Source organism: Leucopleurus acutus (genome assembly GCF_964270905.1).
Source record: "Leucopleurus acutus genome assembly, chromosome: 3".
Classification (NCBI taxonomy): Eukaryota; Metazoa; Chordata; class Mammalia; order Artiodactyla; family Delphinidae; genus Leucopleurus; species Leucopleurus acutus.
Genome location: NC_139145.1, coordinates 147,478,599 through 147,502,785, shown reverse-complemented (window position 1 = coordinate 147,502,785; position 24,187 = coordinate 147,478,599). Strand labels below are relative to the sequence as shown.

The following is a 24,187-nucleotide window of genomic DNA, read 5'->3' as shown; positions in this document are numbered from 1 at the left end:
GGGTTTCCAGGAGGGTCTCATTGTAACTGTGACGAACTCCTTGCCCAGAGATCACCCTGTGTACTCTGCACTGCAATTTTAGCTCCCAATATGCCTTCTGGGAGATCATGGGTCCATGGATTTCCTAAGGAAAACACCTCATCTTCCTTTTCTTGTAGGGCTTGTTATTTTCTTGCACAAGAAGCAAGTTCGAAAAGCTAAGGTACCACGGTTGTCAAAGATTACATGGTAATACTCTTAGGTTACAAAAGTAATGATTACAAAAAATGATAAATGGCACAAGATTGATAGATAAGCATCTAAAATTAACTAGCACCTAGGAAACACTTACACGTGACCTTGGGCTACAACCTAAACTTACGACAGGCAATGAGAACATTGCTGGATTGTGTTGCCGAGGTGGTGGTTGAGCTCATGTGCATGAGGGAGCTCGGCAGGGACATTAAGAGGAAGATGTGGACGCGTATGTTTGATTCCCTTCCTCCAGTAGCAGGAGTCTTATCGGTATCCATTCAGGGAAGCGTGGCAATTAACCCAGAGTCAGTGTTCCTGTGGCCCTGAGAGTGAGGACGCCCAGGTGCGCTTTGCTAGGAGAGAAGAGAACGTTTACCCTTCCTTGTGGTAAGTCAGCGTGTAATTGGTAGGTAATCCTCCGTCTGCCCCAGGCGTCCACCAGCAGGTGAATGTTTCCTTTTCGGGAGAACGACATTTAAAGATCTCAGGTTTTCCAGGAGGTGACTGTCCTAGAAAAAGCCAGAAGCCACTGGCGTCAATATTAAGGTCTGTTCAACTCTTTGACCGTTCTGCTGGTGACAGAAGCAGACTGATGGGGCCAGGCCAGTGATGAGGTCTCGGTGGGAGCAGGCCTAGGGGTGGAGGGCTCAGAAGTGCCAAGGTGTCAACATCCAGCAACACTCCTCTGGGGGCTGCGCTGAAGTTGGCAGGACTCAGAGAGGGAGCTTTGCGGTGGGGCGGGTGTGTGTGTGTGTGTGTGTGTGTGTGTGCGCGCGCGCGTGTGCGCGCGCGCGTACTGTGAGATGGCGATGCTACACCATTTGATGTAGTTTCAACAACGGTGAGCATCAAGAGTGTAGGGACCCATATGGACTGAGGAAGAGGATGTGGCCCTGCTATAATCCCATGGAGTCTATGGAGCGGATACACACCCACAGCCCCATACAAAGAATTCTTCCCCAGGCGCAAGCATCCTGTGGTCATTTGCTAATCCAATGCTCTCTGGACCTCTCCCCTCTGGCTCACTAACCACCATCTTTCTGCCATTCCCACACAATGAACCCAGCTCTCTTCTCTTGTTCTTTCACTGTATCACCGAGGCTCCCCCTTGAGCCGCTTCCTCCCCATCTTCTCTGTCCCTTCCTTTTCCCCTTCACTCTTCCTTGATTCCATTCACTTTTTTTTTTTTTTTTTTTTTTTTTGCAGTACGCGGGCCTCTCACTGTTGTGGCCTCTCCCGTTGCGGAGCACAGGCTCCGGACGCGCAGGCTCAGCGGCCTTGGCTCACGGGCCCAGCCGCCCGCGGCATGTGGGATCCTCCCGGACCGGGGCGCGAACCCGCGCCCCCTGCATCGGCAGGCGGACTCTCAACCACTGCGCCACCGGGGAGGCCCTCCATTCAGCTTTGACCTCCGATTCAGCATCACAGTCTGGCTCCCCATCCTCCCTGCCTCCATTTCCTAATTTGGGTTTTTGGTCCCTTTTCCCTTATATTTCTTCCTCTCCCCCTGGGTCTTTATGGGTAGGAGGCATGGCAGCTCCTACAGGTGGCTGCACTTGCGGTTACTAGCTACCGTCATTATCTAGGAGCTGTACTTAGTCCCAGCTGGAAGCTAGCAGGGCTGAAAGAGCTGATGTGGAAAACCCGATGCCAAGTGGATGAAGGTTTTGAGTTCCCTAATCCCCAAAGCTCTTGGTGAGCTGGCTCCCTCTTCTACTCCTTGTCTGTCAGGTCCAAAGAGGGAAACAGTGGCCCTGATGCTGCTGGGCTGGGGGCCCCATCCACAGCGAGCCACGTAACCCCAGTTGGTGTTTAGTTCAGGAAATCAGGAGCAGAGAGGAGAACTTCCAGGTGGTGGTCCCTCAGCCTCTGGGGCTTCTCTGTTTTCTGCCACACTTGCCCTTCACCCCTCACGCTGGCTCCCGGGTAGAACTGCTAGCAGGTTAGAAAGAGCAAGTTTGGAGGAGAACACAGGTGGGAAGACAGGGCACTAGGCAAAACCGCTGGAAAGAAGAACTGAATGGAAGGGGACGATGCGGTGCACAGGCTGGGGCCGAGGTCACCAGGCTGCGTGTCAGCCGGAGCCCAGCCACCTCCCAGCCCCCCGAAAACGGTCCACGCCAGACAGCCTGGGGTCAGCTCTGCCAATGTTTGTAATGTTGCTGTCCTCTACGGAACATTTCTTCAGGGTAATGTCACAGGGTGAAGCGATTTTTCGTTTGTTTGTTGTTGTGGCTATAGGGAGGAGTATGTGAGGTAGAAAGGAAAGTTTACTTTTAAAAAAGCACAAAACTTATGGCTCAATAATGGGCATATTTAGAAGCCAATTAAGGCCACTGCTGATTATTTGAATACTTAAAATTTCGTTATGGATTATACTGATCTCTGCGGTCCTTTTTCTCTGAAAGCTTCTCTCTCTCACATTTCACTGGTTATTAATAGTACCTGGAGGAAACTCAAGAGAGGAGGGTAAAGTTGTGAAATTATAATTAGTTAAACGTTTCTTTCACCCGCTTTAGAGGAGATGGTTACAATGAATGGACAGTCTCACTATCCCTGTAAAATGCACACAAACACAGGAACAACCACAGAGGTACCACACACAGGCACACACACACACACACACACACACGCTCAAATAGAGCCCATATCAGAAGCACACCCACATATCACAGAGGGATAATATACACGGGTGCATACTTGTAGAAGTATACACCAGTACACACACAGGTACATACACAGAAATATACACCCACAAATGTGTACACAGACAGGTATACCCAGAGAAGCATTTGCAATCAGGCACATGTAAGGAAGTTAAGATATACACAGGTATACAAAAGTATACACACCCAGAAATACACAGTGGTAGATACACTGAAGTGTACACACACAGGCTCACACACTCTAGTCTAGTTGTGAATTTCATTTCCCCATAACAGAGTTGGCTCTATACCCATTTCCCACCATGTAACAGCAATCCCCTTATAACTCTTTACAGGTTTTCAAAGATTTTTCTCACACACCTTTTCATCTGAGGTGGAAGAAACATCACTATTCTCACTTTGAAAATGTATAAATCCAGAGAGGTTAGGTAATTGGCTCAAGGTTGCACAGCTAGTAAGGGACAGAACCTGAACTGAAACTCTGGTCTGTTGTTGGTAGAGCTCTTTCCCTGCACTCCCAGAATGAGGATGGAAGTCAGCATAGTGACAGGATTTTGCATTAATTGCATTCATTCTTTTGCATTAATTTTTGCATTCATTTTAATCCCCAAAATATTGTAAATAATTTAATAGCAGCAAATGACATGGACATTTTCATTTCTCATAACTGCATTGCAAGAGGACTGTGATGGATTCTCCCCTCCTCTCATATAAACACCCCAGGGAATGAAAGAGAACAGGACAGTCTCTTACTTACCATTCAGAAGGTTGGTGTTGAGAAACAGTAGCAAAATGAAAACCACTGTGGATGCCACATTTTCCTTCATGTTGGCTCCCTTCTCTTTCCACAGGAAATGGATCAGAGGTTCACTGAAAGAGAAGGCACAGGCAACTCTTTTGAAACGACAGTCTGGTTAGGCACATGCACCACTTTACTCTGGGTGTTTGCAACTGATTCTTGCTCCTTGCTGAACGTGAATAACAAAACAGGAGGAAAGGAATGTAGGAAAATGTGACAAGGATGGCTTGGCTCAGAAGCATCGCTGCACACATGCTGGGAAAAATGCCACCACCAGAGGTCATCAGATGACAACGTTCAAGGGCAGCCCAGCCGCAGCTGGCTCTTTGCACACACCCCAAGGAAAAATTGTTCTCTTTGCACCCCACAGTCAACTAACGATAGATCACCTGTTTTACGTGACATAGATTGTATTCCCTACAAAAGAATTGTTCTGGGAGGGCTTTGATCCTCCAGCCAAAATTAAGCCAGGCTGAAAAAGTCAGTGCATTCAGTTTAACTCCAACCTGGTCTCACGGATGCCACCAAGTAAGGGGGGCTTCGCCTGAAGGTTCAGGTTGAGAAGACTCTGGAAGCCTTCTGGGCTATGGGCATGGCTGCGAACGATGCAGTGAACTCTAGTGAACCTCCACATGGTTCCTTTTTCCCCTTTGGAAAAGCCCCATAAACAAGAAATGACAAATCCCAGTAATAATTCAAGTCCCTTGGGTTTCAAGAATTAAGCAAATTTTGAACCTGCAGGGGTTGGGAGTTTTGAGAAATTTATTATTATATTATTATTTTTACCCTTGGAACAACTTTTAAAGCCTCTAAATGTCCTTCTAAGAAAAAAGGATTTTTAAAGACATTTGGAAAAGGCTCATTAGTCTTTTTGGACTCCACACAACTCTCGGAAAACAATAGATTTGATGAAGTAAGTGTAAATTCTTGGAAACCCATGGCTTACATTTTCCCTTTAAAATTTATGGGTTTTTTTAAATCAGGGGAAGGGCATCCAGGGGCAAGGCTGCCCGTCTAAGGACGTTGGAAACGACTGAGTGCTGTTTGATGAGCCCTGAAAAGACCAGCCTTCCTTTGTCCATTCCTCCTGGTCAGAGGGCGGATCACCATCTGCCAGCCTCACCCCACCTAACAGACAACTTCTTGAAGCCTTCCACCTGCTACTACTCCCTCTGCGACGTACTCGGAAATAGAAATCTTAGTGACAGTAGAGGTTCGGTGCACACAGGAGCCATCAGGCGACTCTCTCATAACTGGGGCTCCTGGGTCAGTAACAACTCCTGTGAAGTAGCCAGTATCCTGTTCTTTGGGGACCTTCTAGTTGCTTTTTCAGGATTCTTTTTGACTATCCTCCCAGGTTACACGTTCTAAGCCACCTGCTCTATCTAACCCCTCAGGGTCATCTAATTAAATCAAGATGCTAAAGGCTCATAATGGGTTTCAAGTCATTCCTCCTATGTATGGAACACTTACCATGGGCCAGACATTGGGCTGAGTGTTTTTTAAAAAATTTTTTTCGGCTGTGCTACGCAGCATGTGGGATCTTAGTTCCCTGACCAGGGATCGAACCCGCACCCCCTGCATTGGAAGGGCAGAGTCTTAACCACTGGACTGCCAGGGAAGTCCCTGTGCTGAGTGTCTTAATCATCCAGATTGCACTGAGCCCTCACAGTACCCCTGTGCATAACATGGGCTATTACGATCCCCCCTTTTTTAATGTAATTTTTATTTTATATGGGGGTAGGTTCATTTACAATGCTGTTTCAGGTGTACAACAAAGTGGATCAATTATACATATACATATATCCGTTCTTTTTCAGATTCTTTTCCCATATAGGTTGTTACAGAATATTGGACAGAGTTCCCTGTGCTATACAGTAGGTTCTTGTTGATTATCAATTTTATACATAGTAGTGTGTATATGTTTATCCCAGCCTCCTAATTTACCCCTCCCCCCAACCTTTCCCCTTTGGTAACCATAAGTTTGTTTTCTAAGTCTGTGAGTCTGTTTCCTTTTTGTAAATAAGTTCATTTGTATCATTTTTAAAGATTCCACATGTAAGTGATATCATCTGATATTTGTCTTTCTCCATTACCACCCCTTTTAACAGAAGAGGAAATGAAAGTGTAGAAAGGCGTAGTAAATTGTCAGTCACGTGCCATTGGGAGAGAGGAATCTGGCAAATCTGGGAGCGTCTGATGAATCATCCTCATTTGTGGACAGTGTGTGATGAACGTGCAATTATTCCCCATTCTATGGTGGAGACGGTGGAGACCACAGTGACTGAGTCAAGGTGAACAGCACCCCAGCCTCGAACGGGTGTGGAGTCAACAGAGCCAAGACTCAGCGAGCTCAACCGCCATACTTGTGCCTGAGGATCTCAAACACCGCTGTTCTCCCTAATCCAGCTTCACTGGATCCATCTAGACCTGAAGGAGTTTTTTTGTCCTAAAGATCTGATCTTAGCCTGGCTTGGGGATGGGAATTCTACCTACTGGCTGAAGAAGTTCTATAATATCATTTTATTGAAACTTCCCTTCTCTTTTTGCATCAAAATACTTGAGATCAACTGCTATAAATCACACCTTTTGGGCGAGGTCACGTGCTAACTAGACAGCTCTTCCAAATCAGGGCTCCACGTGTTTTGAAAAAGAAATGCCTGGATGGGGAGCAGGGTGGAGCAGGCAGGAGCAGATACCTTCATCACTTATGCTTCCTGTTGTGCTGGTCCAGGCTCAAAGAAACTCTCCTAAATAAAGTTTTCCAATAAAAATGCTTTCAGGAAGGATTTTATAAACTAAAAAGGAATAAGCTCCTCTGGGATTTCCTAAGGTATCCTGGAATCTGTTGACTAGCCACGGGTAGTTTCTGACGCCTTGAAACCCCCATGTCAGGGAATTGGACACACTCATAGTGGTCTCATTACTGTGTTTCAATAAATAATGATTCCCAACTCATCCTGCAACTGACTCTCCAGCAGGGTAAACACAGTGGGGTAAGTAAACCTTCAGAGAGAAAGATAACCCCAACTGCCCATTTTGCTATGCTGACTGTTAACCTGACCATCTATTGTGGTCTCTCCCCACACTAGGCATACCTCCTGCTGTCCACTGATCATTTTTATGGCTGGTGGACATGAGGCTGGGGATAAATTTGGTTTTTGTCTCAGACTAAAAATAGAGTTACAGTATGATCCAGCAATCCCACACTTGGGCATATATCTGGAAAGGACAACAATTCTAATTTGAAAAGATACATGCACCCCAATGTTCACAGCAGAACTATTTACAATAGCCAAGACATAGAAACAATCTAAATGTCCATCAACAGATGAATGGATAAAGAAGATGTGGTACATATATACAATGGACTATTACTCAGCCATAAAAAAGAATGAAACAATGCCATTTGCAGCAGTGTGGATTACCTAGAGATTATCATACTAAGTAAAATAAGTCAGACAAAGACAAATATAATATGATATAACTTACATGTGGAATCTAAAAATGTTGATACAAATTAACTTATTTACAAAACAGAAACAGGCTCACAGACATGGAAAACAAACTTATGGTTACCAAAGGGGAAAGTCGGGGGGAGGGATAAATTAGGAGGTTGGGATTAACAGATACCACTATACATAAACAACAAGATCCTACTGTATAGCACAGGGAACTATATTCAATACCTTGTAATAACCTATAATGGAAAAGAATCCAAAAAAGAATATTTGAATATTTGGGTCAGATATTATATTCAGATCTGAAGTCTGACTCACTTTGCTGTTTGCTGTACGCCAGAAACTAACACAACATTGTAAACCAACTATACTTCAATGAAAAAAGTGTAAATAACTTAAAAATTTTTTTGTTTTTGTCTCTCTGAGTCAACTCCCCCATTGCAGCAGGATCTTGGTCAAGATTATTCACTCTAAGTGGGGCTGGAACATCTGAAGAGTGTCCACAGGCCGCTTTTAGTGATGGTTATAGTGGTTAATGGCTCCAAATATTTGGAGTCCAACTAGGAAAAAGTTGGCCCTATACTCCCACCAGAGGACAGCTATCTTGGTTTCACTCCTCAGTAGCTCCCCTAGTGTGACTGTGGTTTAAAAATGCAAAAATTAAAACTGAAAAGCAGGTCTGTAGCAAGTCAGCAGCCTCCACGCCTTGCCCATGACAAACTGTCTTGGCTTCCTCGCTTCTGAATCCTCAGAGACCCTCCCATCTTTACGCTCCTCCGTAATCTTATTCAAATGTGCCTTCTCACGGTGCTACGTCCCACTCTGGTATGATCCCACAAACGCTCTTCTTCCTCACCTTGCTCTGCATTAATGCTCATCCGGTTCAGATTCTCTGTCCAAACGCTTCCCTTCATCACTCTTTTCCATTAAGCCAAGTCTCATCTACACAGGCCAAGAGTTGAGAAAGCAGGGGCAGGACAGGAGTGGAGACGCAGACGTAGAGGATGGACTTGAGGACATGGGGAGGGGGAGGGGTAAGCTGGGACGAAGTGAGAGAGTGGCATGGACATGCATACACCACCAAATGTGAAGTGGATAGTTAGTGGGAAGCAGCCGCATAGCACAGGGAGATCAGCTCGGTGCTTCGTGACCACCTAGAGGGGTGGGATAGGGAGGGTGGGAGGGAGATGCAAGAGGGAGGAGATATGGGGATATATGGATACGTACAGCTGATTCACTTTGTTATACAGCAGAAACTAGCACACCATTGTAAAGCAATTATACGCCAATAAGGGTGTTAAAAAAAACAACAAAACACAGACCTGAGCTTTCACCCTTTACCCCCTGGTAGACTTATCTGCCTATGCTGGCTCATCCAGGCCCCGAGCCAATCCCAAACGCCAGAAATCTCAGTCCTACCATTTTGTGGGACTTGCTCCCAAGACCTGGTGTCAGGTGGTCTTGAAGTGAATGCAATTCTCACCTTGTCTTGCCTCATCTGCTACTGTTGCCCCAATGCTCTACTCAGATTTTGACTCAGTTTCCCTGACTCTAGAAATGAACCTAGCATGCTGGGCAGGGATTCTGAGGACCTACCTAGCTCTTGCAAGCCCAATTCCCATGGATAAGCAGGGCCCCATCCAAGATTTGAATTTCTTTATAGAATGTCACACATGTGAAATGCACAAATCATAAGCATTCTGCTCAATGAATTATCACAAAGTGAATATGTCTATGTTACCATCAGGTCAAGAAATAGAACACTAATAGCATCCCAGAAATCTCCCTGGTGCCTCGCCCCAATCTCTACCCACCCCTTCCCAAGAGGAGCCACTCTTCTGACTTAACACTGCAGATTAATTTTGCTTACTTTTGGACTTTATAGAAATAGAATCATACAATATGCATTTTTTGAGTGGGTGTGTCTGGCTTCTTTCATTTCACATGTTGTATGATTCAATCTTGTTGTTACATGGACTCATACAAAATTCATTTTCACTTCACCTCATTCATCTTCATTCATATTACATTGAATGAAAGACCATAATTTATTTCCTCATTCTACTCTTGATGGACATTTGAGGGTTCCAGTTTTTGGTAAACTTTGGATTTTGCTAAGATCGATCAAGACTCCGATGGCAGGGGAGCCCTGCACACCTCATACCCACTTTGCGCTCCTCCCCAACTTTCAGTTCTCTACCATCAATGGTTAGGACACCACCTGCCACACCTCCTGACTATAAATGCAAATTAAGTTCCAAATGCCTGTCTGGTCCTAAAAATGCAAACAATCTCATTTCTTGCAAACAAATTTGAAATACATTCACCCATTGTTTGAAATGTTGGGGATTGTGTTAGCTGCTCCCTTTGGGGTCTGCTGGGTTGGCGTCCTCTGCCCTCTGGGTCTCCTTACCTGTTGCTCCACCTGTTAGATGGCCTGAGGCTAAAAAAACAGGGCCAGAACCCCACAGGTACCTTTTGACTTCCAGGAATCTGGCGTGTCTTTCCAATATAGAATCCTAATATTTAGTTTGGAAAGCAGAGGACATAATCTGCTAAGGGTGGGGAGAGCAGCAGGAAGGATTAGCTATTTCACACCAGGCTCAAGATTAGGCCGTTTTACAAGCTCTGCCCAAAATCAATGGTCAATGACTGTAGAGAGAATAAGTGAATCCCTGAAGCCTTAAAGTTGAAAAAGCAGAACAAGAATCTAAGATAGGGGATGCTAATCTGCACGCAGAAGAACTGGTCCTGTGCTAGTATTGTCAAACACTGGACTTAGAGCCAGCTTAGCGTTCTGTCTTTGACAGGGGAATCTGAAGAGGTTTCAGGATAACATGGCAGCCACTCCTGAATGCAGACATTGAATGCTGCGGATACAGTGCTAGGAGAACCCTGGCCTGAGGGTGGGGAGGTGAAGGTCCTAGCTCTTCCTGGGTTGCATGCAAACATGTGCCCACAGCACTGAAGTGTCCATAGCCCAGAAATCATAGTTACACATTTGTTTGTGAAATTTCACAGCAGAACGTTTGCTCATATGTCATCCATTATTATTTTTCTTTTCTTTCCTTTTCTTTTTTTATCACTGCAGTGATCAAGTTTACATTTTATTGCTTCTTAAACAGGTTGCCTTCTCATTCCCTGTCCTGAGATATCCTTTGGTGGGAAACATCTAGCACTTTCCATAAGGGAACCACTTCTATGTAAAATGACCATCCCAGTCGAACCCAGCAGTTTAGTCAGAACATCATGGCTGTGTGGATGTTACTAGAAATAGCAGAGAGACAGTTAGAAAATGTCCACCTCTGATTCCAGACACCCCCTCCCTCCTCTCGTGTGAATCCCAGAACTTCTCGAACTTCTTGAAGACTCTCTGTCTGTGAAAATGCATCCAAGCAGAGGGAGTAGGCTGTGCATGACCACAGCTGTGCGGTATAAGAGGTAGGCAATTAGCAGAGATCGGATTTGTCCAAACTGGAGCCAAATCAGGGTTGGTACTGCACCTGGGGACTTATATAGAAAGATCTCCTGGCCCCTAACCTAATTGGGGTAAATCGCTCACGCTGATGTATGTGCCTTTGCACGGGAGTCACTTTAATAAAACAGGACACTGAATGCTTCCCCACGGCTGGAGGCATCGCTTCCAAATCCAATTACACCAGCTCCTCTCACTGGCCGCAACATCCCAGCAGCATCTTTGCTCTCAGAGAGGCTTATTTTCACTCAGCCTCCTGGGCTTGAAGGCAAGAATAGGAACTGGGTGAGTTTCAATTTTCCCCAGTCAGTGCACACTTCAGACAGATGGTGGAAATTGCCCTTTGGCTCGATTTTCAGAGGAACTAGTTCCTCATAAGACCATCAATTAAAAAAATCCACAGGGCTTCCCTGGTGGCACAGTGGTGGAGAGTCCGCCTGCGGATGCAGGGGACACGGGTTCGTGCCCTGGTCCGGGAGGATCCCACATGCCGTGGAGCGGCTGGGCCCTTGAGCCATGGCCACTGGGCCTGCGCGTCCGGAGCCTGTGCTCCACAGCGGGAGAGGCCACAGCAGTGAGAGGCCCGCATACCAAAAAAAAAAAAAAAAAAAAAAATCCACAAATTGTACATTAAGTTTTGCAGTTTACAAAGCTTTTCCAGACTCCAGTGGTTTTCAGTCCAGGATTCACATTAGAACCATGTAGGGAACTTCTTAAATGGACAAACTCCTATGTCTCGCAAGAGGTTCTGATTGATTCAGAGCTGGGTCCACTGGCACATGGACATTTTAACAAAGCCCTCCAGATGATTTCAATGTAAAGTCAGGGCTGGGAACCACTGATGCCGCCTAACACATATAATGTCTCTGCTAGGAGGCTTCCCTCGATGGGAGAGGAAACCGAGGCTCAGAGAGGTAGCTGGCTTTGCCCACCATCACACAGCTCAGCCAGCACAGCAGAAATGGGAATCCAGTCTTTAGACTGGGAGTCCTGCCTCAAATTAACAACAACACCAAAGACAAAATGACAAAACATTTACACGGTGATCTGTAGTGTTTAAAGCACTTTCACATCATGGTCATATTTTATTCTTACAATAATCCTGTGCAGAGGCAGGAAAGCTATTATTGTTCCGACTACTATGTCATGGCTCCCATGTCAAAGATGAGGAGATGGAAGCGCAAGGGGGTAAGTGGTTTAAACCAACAAGCTTATCTTAAAAGGCTCCAGTGTGCTCAGAACTGCGTGGTGATAAAATCAGCAAACCCTCGTGTAGGACACACTACATGCCAGGCACTGAGATGTAAGTTCTATGAATATGTCCATTTTACAGATGAGGACACTGGAGCCCAGAGAGGCTCCATGAGTTGTCTGAGGTCACACAGCTAGTGAGCAGTGTATGGAGGGAGAGGAACTCTGCAGCTGGGCTCCATGATCTGGGTTGTTAACCACCATGCTTTGCACTTCTGATGGCTACAAAGGAGTGGTGGCCTCTACCTTCAAGAAACTCCAACGCACAGAACCCAGCCCGGCCATGGCTTGGTGGACAGGTCAGAGGACCTTGGGACCACGGGTTCTGAGCCAACTAAGGCATCCCTCTTTCTGATAAAGGGCTCTCTCAGCATACTCTCCCTTCCCAAAGTCGGCTCTGATACCGGGTGCTGCGGGGATCTAGGTATGGTCCTTCAATAGCAGTGAATGTTCCTCGGGCACTGCTTCTAGAGTCTGTTCTGGGCACCACTGCCCATCCCAGATACAACGAGTCAAAATTTTTGGAGGGTGGGACCTAGGAAGGGGCATTTTTTAAATTAAAAAATGTTATTGGAATATAATTGTGCAGCATTAGCTAAAACCTCTAGCAAGTCACGTAACAATCATTTCTGTGATGGGAACAATTAAGATCTAGTCGCCTAGAAACTTTGAAGTTTATAATATGTTGTTGTCTATAATGACTACGCTCTGCATGAGATCTCCAGGGCTTATTTATCTACTGATTGCAAGCTGGTACTGGAAGGGGCATTTTTAACAAGCACTTAGGTGATTCTTAAGGAGCCCTGATTATAGCATAAAGGACTAGGCAAGGCAGCTACTGGTTAGGAGGTAGGATTGGATCCGCCTCCATCCTCTGGGCCTGGAAAGGGCATTTTCCTAAAAGGACTGCCCTGAGCTGAGGGTTCCTTGTGAGGAGGGCTACGAGGTCAAGGGCACTCTCCCCGGGGGTGTAGGTCTACACCAGGGAGCAACTGTTACATTTTCAAGGAATGTTGTAAGCCAGCGGGCTTCCTGTTGGTAGCTTGAAATCAGCCGTAGTGGGAGTACTTCTATGGTGGGAATTGGCAAATGCTATAAATCAGAATGTTTCTTTCTTCTTGTTTTTCTCCTGGAAGAGCAGTTGTTAAACTTTGACCAGCATACCCCTCGCTCCACCTCTCTGGGCTCGGCGTCCCCCCATGTAAGAGGAGGACTTGGGGGCAGTTGAAACTTTCAGGCCAGCTTAATGCAGGCTTGCAGGGAGCCCTTTCTGACTGGGGGAGACCTCGTGAACCCAGGATCCCTTCCCTCCTCCCTTTCCTCTCATCTGCCTCCGTCTCTGTGCTGACTTAACCCGGCCTTCCTCGGGGTCCGGTCAGACTCCCCCCATTGCTGCCTCTGCTTGTTGAGGCTGCAAGGTTATTATTTTGCTCCTTCCTGTTGACAACTGCATCGGAGGTTAGCGGGACATCCAATTGCTTAACACGTTAGCTTTCTAGATATGGTACGCAACACCAGAATCAAACAAACGAACCCCCCGTACCGTACGCTAAAAACTCGGCTCACCTTGATCCTCGTAAGTGCGCCTCTCAGTAGCCTGGCGCTTCTGTGATAGAACATTTTCAGTGTGTGTCTATTCACCCAGCCCGGAGAGTGCCCTGACCTGCCTGCCACAGCTTTCCATAGCTGGGGCCACTTGAGCTCCACCTGCAGGCTCTGGGCACAATACCCATGCAGTGAGAGAAGCCCAGGGAAGGCTTGCATCGGGTCCTGTTCTGTTCCTGATGCTGGAATCCTGTGTGGTCAACTGTTAAGACCCCATTTCTTCCATAACAGGCCCTTCAGGCCCTGGATTTCTGCTCAGTGCCCAGATCAGTGACTGATTCCTAGGGCCAGCCTGCATCCCTGTATTCTGTTGGCCTCAGCATCCATGGTGTGTGGCTGGACCGTCTTTCTGAATGCCTGGCAGAATTCCCAGATGCTGCCTCCTTACAGCTCAGCTTGTCGCCTGACCCCTTCCGTCTTGTGCTGTCCCTCTCATTGTCGGCTCTCCTGCTCTTCTTGGGAGGAATGATAGGTTTCAAGGTCCTGGCCCCTTCTCATCCTGGTCCGTCTCATTCCTAGAGAGCAGTAAAGCGCCCCTCTGCATTCTTCTTTTTCTAATAAGTTTATTTATTTATGGCTGCATCGGGTCTTCGTTGCTGCACACGGGCTTTCTCTAGTTGCGGTGAGCGGGGTCTCCTCTTCGTTGCAGTGCGCGGGCTTCTCATTGCGGTGTCTTCTCTTATTGCGGAGCACGGGCTCTAGATGCGCAGGCTTCAGTAGTTGTGGCTCACGGGATCGGTAGTTGTGGCTCACGGGCTCTAGGGTGCAGCCTCAGTAGTTGTGGCTCGCGGGCTCTAGAGCACAGGCTCGGTAGTTGTGGCGCACGGGCTTAGTTGCTCCGCGGCATGTGGGATCTTCCCGGACCAGGGCTCGAACCCATGTCCCCTGCATTGGCAGGCAGATTCTTAACCACTGCACCACCAGGGAAGTCCCCCTCTGCATTCTTGATATCAACCAGGTTTAATCTCTGCACACTTCCGAAGGTTTCACACCTTCTCATTTACCCATTTTGCTCAGTAATTCTATTATCTGTCTGTTTTCACATCTGACTCACCTCCCTGTCAAAATATGCTCAGCCTCGTCTAACATGCATGTGCAGGCACACAGACTAATAATAACAGCCCAGATCAGCCCCCTTCCTCCCACCCTGCAGCCCAGAGCAGGTGAACAATTGCTACCATGTGACTCCTGCACATTCCCAGAAAAATCCCTCGGCCATTTAAAGAGATCATAGGTGTGTCCTCTTCCGCCTTGGAGGAAATTCATTGGTGAAATTGGAAGTGGCAGCAGCCACGTGACGGAGGAAGAGCATCCGGACTCAACGAGAAGATCAGCTTGAATTATGCCAGGGGAGGGCGGGCCTGGCCAGGTCTGAGTAATAAGGTAACTTGTTTCTTTTTTTTTTCCTGTTTCACCAGGATACTTAAATATGGTTGAGTATTCATTCATTCATTTATCAAATATTAATATTTATCTCCTTCACCTTCTTCAAGCCATTGCTTAAATGTCACCCTATCAGAAAGATCTTCGTTGACCACTGTCTTCAAACCCCATCTCCAGCACTGTTCCACATTCTTCATCCCTCACCCCACTTTACTGTTCTCCACAGCTCATACCATCAACTGACCCGTGATATTTTTCCTCATTTGTTTGTTGATGGTGTGTTTCCCTCCACTAGTCTGTAAGCTCCATTAGAGCAGAGACTATGCAGGACAGTGCCTAGGGCAGTGGCCTAAATCCCAGTAATCTCAGAATGTTCAGTTTTGTCTGTGTTCTGGAAAACATGTCATGTCTTACGGAAACAATGTCTGCCCCTTCCAGAGGAAATTGGTTTCCTTGCTCCCCTAAAATTGTATCATATCAGCAACTAGCTAATCCATGGTGCTGGAATCCTCCCATTTCTCTTCCCTTCAGAGTATTTAAGAAGAGAGATTTTGGAGCCAAATTATCTGAGTTGGAATCCTGTTCTGTCATTTACTAGATGTGTGATCACAGGTAACTTACTTCTCTGTGCCTTAGTTTCCTCATCTGTAAAATGGGAATAATGCACGGATCAACCTCACAGAACTATGAGGAAGATTCAGAGAGTTGGTATTGGTAATGGGCTTAAGATAGTGCCCAGTCTACAATGAAGACTATATAAATGTTTGTTAAATTCCCTCCATTCTCCCATTGCTGACTGCTTCTCCCTCCTAACGCTCTCCTACCCAAGAACTTTCCACAGTGGAAGAACTAAGGTAGAGTGGCATCCTTTCTATGGGAAATGTTGCCATTAGAATTTCAGTGGAGGCAATGGGGGTGTGAGCCGATTGGATTATAGTCCCCAACTCTTTGCTCCCTCCCAGTCAGAGGATTCCATACCCCCATCCATTGTCATTAGACACACTCGTGTAAACAAAGAAGAACAAAGAGTTTGCTCACTCCCCAACTCTATAAAGATGAAGTTGTCAGCCACTGCAGTGCACCCTAAGAGGAACAGAGGATGAAAAATGGGATGAGGCACTTGGCTTTGGAAAAACAGCCCCTTGGATAGTTAGATGCACAGATTGGGGGGAATTTTAATGAACCCAGATTCTTGCATCTTCCCACATGTAGAAGAGCAAAAAAATCATTAACTTGAGATATCCATTCTTGTGACCAGCAGTAATCTTATTTTTTTTTCAATTTTTATTGAAATATAGTTGGTTGATTTACACTGTTGTGTTAGTTTCAGGTGTACAGAAATGTGATTCAGTTAAATCTATCTATCTATCTATCTATCTGTCTATCTATCTATCTATCTATCTTAGATTCTTTTCCATTATAGGTTATTACAAGATATAAGTATAGTTGCCTGTGCTATAGAGTAGGTCTTTGTTGTTGGTTATCTATTTTACATATAGTAGTGTGTGCATTTCAGCATTAATCTTTTACAAGATGTATACTGAATTGCATGTATTTCCTAGCCAAGAATCATATATAAACTCTCTCCTCCTTTACCTCTTCAGAAAGGTTCCCTCCGAGCTACTGAGGGGCTGTCTCCCAGGTTGTAGTCCTCAGTAAGGTCCTTGAATAAAACTTAAACTCACAACTCTTATGCTGTGTGTTTTCCTTTAAGGCTTCCCATGAGCCCTGTGGGTGGAGTACACATCTCATCTCAATGAATTTGGACTTGGCCACATGAAAAACTCTAGTCAATGGAATGTGAGTGGTTGTGATTGTTTTTGCTGTATCCAAACAGAGCCTTACATACAATTGCATGGTATTGTATTTATTGGCTGAGGCCTTCCTGCTCTTGTTCTCCATATGTCCTCCGGATGTGCCACATGGTACCTACTCCCTCCATCTGGGTCCCAGAATGAGAAAACAGGTGGAGCCCAGATAAGCTCAGCTGAGTCCAGCCAATCCCAGCAGAGCCACGGCCAACCTGCTGCTGAGCCACAGTCCTTAGTAAAGTGAGCAAAAGGGAAATGTGCTGTCAGCCACTGAGAGAGCATCATTTGTTACCACTGCAGAACTGACTAATCCAGGGCAAGAGCAGTAGGAGGAGAACATATGTCTCACAAGACTGTTCAAACGAGATTATTTTTTCACAGAGGGATCTCTGTGTGTGTTATATATGTGTCTGTGAATGTGCTGTTCATCCAAACACAAAACAACTTAAATAATCATCACTCTTATATTGGTAACAACCTGGTCTACTATGTATATTTCCATTTCTAGAAATGTGGTCTTGGGAAGTGAGAAGGGAAGCTAAAAATAAAATTAAAAACAATAAATTGTTGACCAACTGGCATTACCGCTCTGGCTCCCTGGTAATTTGTCTCAAGAGGAAATGAACAGCAGGATTTCTAGAATCATGGCATTTTGGATATGAAAGGAGCCAAAAGACATGGAAGGATTCTGATCCAACCTCTCCCTTTTACAGGTTGGGCAACTAAGGCCTGGAGAGATGAAGTGCTTTGGCCAAGTGCCTGATGGGAGAATCTTTAGAGCACTGAGAGCGGGCTGTGTGCATATCTGAGAAAGTTGCAATATCTAAGAAGAAATTTTCAAGAATGTGTCGAAAGCATTTTTCCTCTCTAATTCCTGCTTTTTTCTACATCTCGGTTAGAATCCTGGGAGACCACAGGAGTAGCAAAAGCTTCTAGTGTCCATCAGAATTTGGTTCTCCTTTTCCTTCTGGGCAGAGAGTTAAAGTTTGCTTCATGGGCTCCCCTGTAGTTAGACAGAGACAGGTGAAGGAGTTGGGGCCTCTGAAAGTGGGCAGAAGTGATGTACTTTTCGTCTAGTCCTGGTCTATAAGATATTCACACATTCTCTCTCTCTCTCTCTCTGATCCATTACTGCCCAGAGGATGATGAAATGGAAGACTTCAGTCGTATGGGCTTAGTACAGCCCATAGATGGAAGGGTCCTGCATCCTCTTCTGATGCCCACTGGACTGGGACATGGGTGAGAAACAAATTTTGGTTGTTAAGCTTCTGAGACAGAGAGAGGTTGGGTGTTATAATGACTAACCTTACCTAGATGACTAATCCAGGGATAATCCAGAGACAATCAATGCAGCTTAGTTTAGATGGTAACTACTGTATTTAACCAAGTAGAAGAGCTGTAAATAAGAAGGAAGCCCCTGACATCTGGCCCACTGCCACTGTTCCTTCTTGAATACCATCATCAAAGTCTCCGACTAACCTGTGCCTTGCTTTCTCTGCATTTTCAGCCCCACACACTGTCACATTCATACGTGTCCACAGGTGTTCAACAACACTTGTTGATGGCTGACTGACTACTTTTATAAAGGCATACACAATATATTATTTTGATTCACAGATCCATTGAAAGAGCACTTGACTTGAGCTCTACAATACATTCTTCCCATTAAGCAATAGGCCCTCCATATTACTGAGGGCTATGTTCTGAGACCTTATGGATTCTTCCAATAAAGCTGCGTGTTCTTCCAATAAAGCTGCGTGTTCATCAATTCGAACTCTAGGACAGATGGGGGACAAAGCCAACTGAGATGTGGTTGCTGGATAAGTGAGCTTTGAATAGCGAAGCACTTGTGTAGCCCAAAGTAAGACAACAGCACTTAGAAAAAGAGAATATAATATGCCTAACACCTTAAAACGTAAGTGCTATTGTCAATTATAAAAGAATCCCTCTATAGATTTCTTAATAAGTCCACCATCCTATTAGTGTATATTAACAACCAGTAGGCCCAACTCCCAATTGGTTGCTAGGTTTCCTGTGTCAGTGCATTTGCACATGGAAATAGAAAGGCCCACGCAAACGTCTGCGTATTTGGCTACCGTGACATTGGCCTGGCAGAACCCAGTAAATCATCGTTGACTCACTGCTTTACAATAATAGCATCACCTCTTTGTGCAATGTGTAGTTGATGGTGTGTCTTCCAGACAACCCTCTCTGAGATTACCAAGGGAAAAAAAAGATTAGGAAGTCCGTATCTAAAAGTTTAGTCAATTTCTCCTTATCTTTGTAAACATTCTTATAATATTATCCATAATGATTTTTCATCCTTGGCCTGGTAGACATCCCATACCATGCTTCTCAACTCAGCTTCAGAGACAGAAATTAATTTTAATATTATGACAAGAACAATATAATTTGGAAGGGAAGTTTGCTGCTTTGCTGATACCTCCAGTTCTGTCAATTACCAACTTATTTACAAGTCAAAATATAAGTGGCTTGGGATGCTTTTATGGGAGTGCCTCAGCAGAGGGACTGATCTGCACCTGGATGTCTGGAATGCCTTTCTGAATGTCCTTGATTGCTTAAAAAACTAAAAATAGAACTACCATATGACCCAGCAATCCCACTACTGGGCATGTACCCTGAGAAAACCATAATTCAAAAAGAGTCATGTACCGCAATGTTCATTGCAGCTCTATTTACAATAGCCAGGACATGGAAGCAACCTAAGTGTCCATCGACAGATGAATGGATAAAGAAGATGTGGCACATATATACAATGGAATATTACTCAGCCATAAAAAGAAACAAGATTGAGTTATTAGTAGTGAGGTGGATGGATCTAGAGTCTGTCATACAGAGTGAAGTAAGTCAGAAAGAGAAAAACAAATACCGTATGCTAACACATATATATGGAATATAAATATAAATATATATGGAATATATATATAGAATCTAAAAAAAAAATGGTTCTGATGAACCTAGGGACAGGACAGAAATAAAGACGTGGACGTAGAGAATGGACTTGAGGACACAGGGAGCGGGAAGGGTAAGCTGGGATGAAGTGAGAGAGTGGCATGGACATATATACACTACCAAATGTAAAATAGATACTAGTGGGAAGCAGCCGCATAGCACAGGGAGGTCAGCTCGGCGCTTTGTGACCACCTGGAGGGGTGGGAGAGGGAGGGTGGGAGGAAGGGAGACGCAAAAGGGAAGAGATATGGGGATATATGTATACATATAGCTGATTCACTTTGTTATAGAGCAGAAACTAACACAACTTTGTAAAGCAATTATACTCCAATAAAGATGTTTAAAAAAAAAAGACCCATTATAATCCCCGCCTTTTCTTTCAGACTCTGTGCATGTTCCAGACACACAGAGCTAAAGTGTGGCCAGTGAGTCAGTCTGGGAAGAGCAGCAGATAATGTTCCCTTTAATACCCTGGGCAGTTCAGAAGAGCGGTTTCCTGCTTAGGAAAGTCCTCAGGAGCACTTACATGCTTACTGAATGAGGGATGAGTGAACCAAGGGTCGCAGCCTCCAACGGATTGTCTTCGTTCTCAGTCTTTACCCCTCTGGAGGTCACATTTAGCCCCATGTCACTTCATGGATTAACAGGAACAAGGATTTTGTGGGTGGACAGGTTCCACATATCACGGCAGACCCTTGGCCAGATTCCTTATCAGGCATCTCCGTCTTCCCCTCCAAAGTTCTTCTCCTTGTCAGTTGCCTTGTCTTACCCCTTTATCTTCCTTTCACTCCGCTATAAATCCCCTTGGCAGTCCCAAGCCATCCTGCTCTCCCTCAACTTCTGTGTCTCACAGACTGAAATACCAGGCTGATATCTAGAGAAATAACCATGAGCATTCCTCAGAGTATGCCCCATGGGGCAAGTCCTCCCACCACGTGCCTTGTTATAGCCTTTGCCCCACAGAAATGGCTCCCTTTCTATGCAGGCACAGGGCTGCATGGAAAATGTGATCTCTCCATGCTGTTTCAGAAACAATAAAGATTGACACATGGCTGCCCACTCAAAAGCCCAGCTGCCTCCTTCGCCTCAATTTCAGCTTTCCTTCCTTCAGGCAGGGACTTCCTTGGGTTTCCCCAAAGTGGGGGATGCCCTGTCCACAGAGCACCCAGGACCTGACCCTATCATAGAACTGATAATGAAACCTGATTTATCTTTCTTCCTGAACGGGACGATAGCTCATGGATGTCAAGAACAGTGTTTATTATTTTATTAGTTTTTCTTCTATGTTCTTCATCCTTAATATAAATCTCAATAAATGGTTTTGAATAAATAAATGTATTGGGTGTCAGCTGCATTTAGAGGGAAGTTGGTAAGGATTTTATGCTCTAATGGGCTCTAAATCATTGGCGTACGTGGTTGAGAGGATAATGCCTTGTCTATATTGGGTGGTTTAAAAATTGATAATAATGGCGATGTGTGTTTTGATAGGATTTCCAATTTTCAAAGTATTTTCTTATAAAATATTTATTTTATTCTTTTCCTAACACCGTGAGGTTTCTGGATGGTATCACTGAGTTTGCAAATGCTTGTGGCTATTAAACAGTAGAGGCGGGGCTGGCAACTTGCCTTCTGAGTGTAAATTGGTGAAATCTTTCTGGTAATACATGTTAAAGCCTTAAGAATGTAGATACACTTTTTTTTTTTTAGAACAGTATACATAGTTGCCTGTCATTTTTATTTTTTCTCTTTATTTTTAACATCTTTATTGGAGTATAATTGCTCTACAATGTTGTGTTAGTTGCTGCTTTATAACAAAGTGAATCAGCTATACATATACATACATCCCCATATCTCCTCCCTCTTGCGTCTCCCTCCCACCTTCCCTATGCCACCCCTCTAGATGGGCACAAAGCACCGAGCTGATCTCCCTGTGCTATGCAGCTGCTTCCCAGTAGCTATCTATTTTACATTTGGTAGTGTATAAATGTCCATGCCACTCTCTTCGTCCCAGCTTACCCTTCCCCCTCCCTGTGTCCTCAAGTCCATTCTCTACGTCTGCGTCTTTATTCCTGTCCTGCCCCTAGGTTCATCAGAACCATTTGTTGTTGTTGTTGTTTTTAGATTCCATATATATGTGTTAGCATACGGTATTTGTTTTTCTCTTTCTGACTTACTTCACTCTGTATGACAGACTCTAGATCCATCCACCTCACTACTAATAACTCAGTCTCATTTCTTTTTATGGCTAATATTCCATTGTATATATGTGCCACATCTTCTTTATCCATTCATCTGTCGATGGACACTTAGGTTGCTTCCATGTCCTGGCTATTGTAAATAGAGCTGCAATGAATATTGTGGTACATGACTCTTTTTGAATTATGCTTTTCTCAGGGTATATGCCCAGTAGTGGGATTGCTGGGTCGTATGGCAGTTCTATTTTTAGTTTTTTAAGGAACCTTCATACTGTTGTAGATACACTTTGAATTGGAAAATACACTTCTAGAAATTTATCCAAAGGAAAAGAAATGTACAAAAACAATTTTGTACACACACAAAACATCCCCCTTTATAAAAAAAGAATATTGGGGAAAAAATCTAAATATCAAATCATAAAGGCTTATTTAACTAGATCATGGTATAGATATTCAGCAAAATATTGTTTAATTTTAAAAATAATGTGATAAAACTTTTAATGATATGGAAACTTGTGAAAGAAAGATAACTGGGTACAGAAAGTGGATGTGTTTGACCTCAATTCTAATATATGTATCTCCATATGTGCACAGAAGAAAAACTGGGAATATATATATGCACCCGGTATATTAGCAGTGGTTATCTCTGGGAGGATGATTCTAAAATTAAAAAATATTATTTTTGTAATAAAATAAAGTGTTACTAAAATACCTAAATAAAATTAAAAGTTATTACTTTTATAATTGAGGGGGGAAATCCCAATAAAAATTTTAACACCATAAAAACAATCACTTCACGGACACCTGGCGTTTTGGAATGTAAATACATGGACGGAGTCCCCACTAGGGTGAGGTACAGACATTGGTTATATGTGTCATGGAACAATTTTCAGTTGCTGACAGCCAGCCTCCCCGTGTTAATTAGTGGTTGTGTCTGAGCACGTGACCCATCTCTTGGGCAATAAAGAGGGGTTTCAACATTTCTTGATGTCCTGCTCACTTGTTTTTAAGAACTCCCTTCACTTCTCAGAATTCCATTATTATGTCCATCTTAGGGTTATTTTAAATCCTCTGGGGCAACTAGCTATTATTTGCCATTAAGCTTCTGACAAGTGGATGAGAGGCAATTTCATGGAAAAACCCCTTGCACTGAGCCTCAGAAAAGGGTGCGTCATCTTATTAAAACGGAGTTTAAGAAGTTCAGCTGGGTTCTCTCTGCGAAGCTGTGTACTTGTTTTACCCTGGCCCCTCAGCTTCTGGTCATCCTTGGGATATGAAGCAAAAGGAATTAGACGTTTAAAGTGTGGAAAAGAGGGAAAGAAGGTGGAGAAAGTGGGAGAATCTGGAAGTCCAAAGGGTGGTAAGGAAGAGCGGCAGTTGGTGGACTGAAGGGTTAATGCCCCACTCTCTTGTCTATGGCCAGAAATCTGAGCATCTCTGCCACATCCTGAAACCACTCCCAGTGCCAAAGTCTCTCCCTCCCCTTACCTTGCTCCATCTTGTACCGGCACATCCTGTCCTTACCTGATTTAATCACCTGTTCTCACTCTTGTACGATATGTTCTTTCAAACTTCCTTCTTCATTCAAAGCATCTGGGCTACTTACACAGCAAGATAATTACTTGTCTCTCTTACTGGCTTATATTTACTCTATTTTTTCTTCTTTCCCCTTGACTCAGCTTCCCTCAGGAGCCCTCTCTTAGCAGAAAAGCCACCTGTCCAATCAAAGATGTAATGGCCAGGGATCTGAGCTAGGATGGATCTGTGGGGAGAGCAAAAAGTACTCCCAGTGCAGACTCCTTGAGAGAAAAAGGAAGGAGGAATGAGAACCAGGGTTCTCCCCTTTAAATGCATTTTCAGAAAACTTCAGGATGACTCTAGTTTAGTGGCTGGAACACCTATCCATCCATCCATCCATCCATCTTTCAAACGTCCACTGAGCACCTCTGATGCAGCAGACATGGGCAGGGCCCTGATAATTTAGTCTTGTGCTAAAGCAGCCCTCCTAGTACTTAGGCTGGTAGAGAAGAGAAAAGCTAGTATAACACTTTAGTGTAAATGACAGAAGTATTAAGAAGGAGCTCTGCAGGGGCCATGAGAGCCAAGAGCAGGCAGATTTGACCTACTCAAGGAGGTTGGGGCTTCCCTGGGGAGGCTACCTGAGGGATGACGAGTAGAAAGTCCCTCTTCTCTCTCTATTCACAGCCCTGCGTATAAATGGGTATGAGATGCTCCTGGTTGCTTCTCCAACAACCATTTCCCCTTTGTTTTTGTACACAGAGCCCAGTTTTGTCAGCTATCAGCTGTCCAGTCCCAGCGGATGGGGTGTTATCA

At 44.7% G+C, this 24,187-nt stretch overlaps 1 protein-coding gene across 5 annotated transcripts in view; it reads right to left on the bottom strand.

Annotated features, from left to right (window-relative positions):
• PRLR (prolactin receptor) overlaps nucleotides 1–24,187 on the bottom strand; it is a 171,307-nt gene that overhangs the window by 19,125 nt on the left and 127,995 nt on the right. For all 5 annotated transcript variants that reach the window (XM_082836094.1, XM_082836096.1, XM_082836095.1 and 2 more), the window contains 2 exons: nucleotides 3,658–3,770; nucleotides 611–743 (listed from right to left, as the gene is read on the bottom strand). In XM_082836094.1, coding sequence (XP_082692220.1) covers nucleotides 611–743; nucleotides 3,658–3,727 — 203 coding nt within the window. In that variant the 5' untranslated portion in view covers nucleotides 3,728–3,770. The remainder of the gene's footprint in view (nucleotides 1–610; nucleotides 744–3,657; nucleotides 3,771–24,187) is intronic.